At 46.9% G+C, this 3777-nt stretch overlaps 1 protein-coding gene across 1 annotated transcript in view; it reads right to left on the reverse strand.

The window, feature by feature from the left end:
- MAVS (mitochondrial antiviral signaling protein) overlaps window positions 1–3261 on the reverse strand; it is a 26144-nt gene extending 22883 nt beyond the window's left edge. Inside the window, exon 1 of the mRNA XM_011943422.1 lies at window positions 3202–3261. Coding sequence (XP_011798812.1) covers window positions 3202–3261 — 60 coding nt within the window. The remainder of the gene's footprint in view (window positions 1–3201) is intronic.
- Window positions 3262–3777: the final 516 nt, after the last annotated feature.

A 3777-nucleotide genomic window follows, 5' to 3' on the forward strand; every position in this document is an offset into this window, starting at 1 on the left:
TTTTTAGTAGAGACAGGGTTTCACCGTGTTAGCCAGGATGGTCTCAATCTCCTGACCTCGTGATCCGCCCGTCTCGGCCTCCCAAAGTGGTGGGATTACTACAGGCGTGAGCCACCGCGCCCGGCCAATATCTAATTCTTTCGGGAAGAACATTTAAAGTGTGGGTGTGGGCTTCCAAATGCAGCTATCACTCCTGTCTTTGCTGGACCTCAAAGAGCATTAAAACAATCCCACTGCCTGACTAGGTGGTTCCCTGCCACCTGTCAACAGTTTTTATAAAAATTTAGACAAAGAAGAACACAACATGCTTCTGGTATTCCGATCAAAAGCTCATGATCTAAAACTAATCATAGGGAAACAGTAAGCAAACCCAAAACGAGGGACATTTAACAGTTGTCCTGTCCAATATAGCGGCTACTAGCCACATGTAGCTATTTTAATTAAAATTAAATAATACTTAGAAGCCAGTTCCTGAGACCCAGGAGCCACATTTTTATTTTTTCTTTTTTTTGAGACAGAATCTCACTTTTTCACCCAGGCTAGAGTGCAGTGGCCCAATCTCAGCTCACTGCAACCTCTGCCTCCCGGGTTCAAGTGATTCTCCCGAGTAGCTGGGACTACAGGCGCCTGTTACCACGCCCGGCCAATTTTTGTATTTTTAGTAGAGACGGGGTTTCACCAGATCGGCCAGGCTGGTCTCGAACTCCTGACCTCATGATCAGGCCACCTCAGCCTCCAAAAGTGCTGGGATTACGGGCATGAGCCACTGTCCCTGGCCCCACGAGCCACATTTCAAATGCTACTTTCATGTAGCTAATGGCTTCATACTGGGTGGCACAGAGCATTTCTATTTTTTTGTTTGTTTTGTTTTGGGAGAGAGTTTTACTCTTGTTGCTGAGGCTAGAGTACAATGGCATGATCTCGGCTCACTGCAACCTCCACCTCCCAGGTTCAAGCGATTCTCCTGCCTCAGCCGCCCGAGTAGCTGGGATTATAGGCATGCGCCACCATGCCCAGCTAATTTTGTGTTTTTAGTAGAGACGGGGTTTCTCCACGTTGGCCAGGTTGGTCTTGAACTCCCGACCTCAGGTGATCTGCCCGCCTCGGCCTCCCAAAGTTCTGGAATTACAGGCGTGAGCTATAGCACCAGGCCCAAATAGAGTATTTCTGTCATTGCTGAAAGTTCTATTGGATAGCACTGCTCTGCAGAATAACTCTTCAAAAATTTCAAGGTCAGGAAAGACAAGGAGACTGAGGGACTGCTCCAGAGAAAAGGACTTTGGTAGTGACCAGACAACTAAATGCAATATGGGAACCTGGGTTGGATCCTGAAACAGAAAAAGGACATCAGGCGAAATTCAAATAAGCCTTTTGGATCAGTTAACAATTCTCTGGCAGGGCGTGGTGGCTCATGCCTGTAATCCCAGCACTTTGGGACGCCGAGGTGGGTGGATCACCTGAGGTCAGGAGTTCGAAACCAGCCTGGCCAACATGGTGAAACCCCGTCTCTACTAAAAATACAAAAATCAGCCAGGCATGGTGGCAGGTGCCTGCAATCCCAGCTACTCAGGAGTCTGAGGCAGGAGAATTGCTTGAACCTGGGAGGCAGAGGTGGCAGTGAGCCGAGATCATGCCATTGCACTCTAACTTGGCGACAAGTGTAAAACACCGTTTAAAAAAAAAAACAGGCCGGGCGCGGTGGCTCAAGCCTGTAATCCCAGCACTTTGGGAGGCCGAGGTGGGTGGATCACGAGGTCAGGAGATCGAGACCATCCTGGCTAACACGGTGAAACCCCATCTCTACTAAAAAAATACAAAAAACTAGCCGGGCGTGGTGGCGGGTGTCTGTAGTCCCAGCTACTCGGGAGGCTGAGGCAGGAGAATGGCATAAACCCAGGAGGCGGAGCTTACAGTGAGCTGAGATCTGGCCACTGCACTCCAGCCTGGGCGACAGAGAGAGACTCTGTCTCAAAAAATAATCATAATAATCTGTCAGTTTTAGGATCATCGGGGGATTATGTAAGATGTAAATGTTTGCATTATTTTTGCAACTATGTTGTAAATCTGAAATTACTTAAAAAATATAAAGTAAAATAGATCATCTTTTGACCCTATCTGGCTATTTACATTATTTTATCTTTTATTGCATTCCACCCTATTTCATGGGTGTAATTCATTGATCATTGTCCATTTATTAGGAGAAGAGCAAGTCCAGAGAGCGATCTATGCCCTTGGCTGCCCCCCAGTGAGGGCCTTGGAGCTGCCCCCCTGCCCAGTAAAGCTCAGCACAGACAGGCCCATCTCCAGGCCTCCAAGGGAGGCTGTGACCCAAACATGATGACTCAGCAACCACCAGCTCATGTTTCCCCTAGAGAGCAGAGGTCAGGCCCAAAGATAGTGCCAGAGGGCCCCAAACACGGCCACATTCTCTGGTCTGAGTCCTTAAGGGAGCTAAGACTAAAAAACATAATCCCCTCCTTTATGACTTCATTTTGAATAATATTTTAAAGTTATTCTTTATTTATGTACTTTTAAAATAAAAGAGACAGGGTCTTACTACATTGCTCAGGTTGGTCTTGAACTCCTGGGCTCAAGCAATCCTTCCGTCTAAGTCTCCCAAGTAGCTAAGACCACAGGCACACTCCACTGCACTTAAACAGCTGTTCTTTACACTATTTTAATTTTTTCATTCTGTCAATTTACCAAAAAATATACTTTTTACAGCTAATATGGGGAAAACAAATATTTGATGAAGAAAACCAAAATCCACATTCATAATGCCACCATCTATAACAATTAGCCAGTCATGGTGGCACACATCTGTAATCTCAGCTACTCAGGAGGCTGAGGCAGGAAAATTGCCTGAACCCAGGAGACAGAGGTTACAGTGAGCCAAGATCACGCCACTGCACTCCAGCCTGGGGGACAGAGTGAGACTCCATCTCAAAAAAAAAAAAAAAAAAAACCCAAAAAAACATAATGCCACCATCCAGGGGTGACTGCTGGTGACACTCCAGTGTCTTTTCTAGTATTTTTTTTTTTTCCTACAATACACAGTCTCAAAGACCTCTGACTTCCTGGGATTATCCTTGCCTTGACCAGCCATGTAAGATGGTTCCAGCCATGATGTGGGACAAAATAGGGTCTGGCATGAGACTGCCTTACCTCTCAGGGGTCTCAGGAGGAGGGGGCTTGGCTCACTTCGGCTCCTGGGTCAGTCCCCGCTACAGCCAGCTCCTCCTCTGGGACTGTGGATGACATAGTCCTCTCATCAGGCCTCAGGACATTGTGTGGGTGATCGCCTGCCACTGACACACTACAGTGTGCATAATCACACCTCAACTATAATAAAACCAACTCTGCCTAGTTTAGCCAAGAGGGCATAAATGTTGATTAGTTCAATAATCAATCCTGCCTACTCCCCTCTGGGCTCTAGCGGCTTCATATCGAATTCTTTCAGGAAGAACAATTAAAAGTGCGGGAGCCGTAAGATTAGGCACACTTAATTGTATTGCTGCTTGGCAAGGACATGCCTTGAGAGTTAGATATCAGAGTTCCTAAAATTCACAGGCCTCTCCCAATACTGGAGATTTCTCCCTGGTCACGTCCCTCCACGCTCCCAGCTTCTTGCCACATTGCTGGTGCCCTGCATGCTCTCAGCTCTTCCTGTCTCTCGTCCTAGGGCTCCTCTCCCAAAATCAGGTATTCAGTGCAGGAAACAGATGTCACCCTAGGTATTTCATGCATGGAAGGGTTTCTTGAAGCATAATTTACATT

Source organism: Colobus angolensis, unplaced genomic scaffold, assembly GCF_000951035.1.
Source record: "Colobus angolensis palliatus isolate OR3802 unplaced genomic scaffold, Cang.pa_1.0 Scaffold219, whole genome shotgun sequence".
NCBI classification, from domain to species: Eukaryota; Metazoa; Chordata; class Mammalia; order Primates; family Cercopithecidae; genus Colobus; species Colobus angolensis.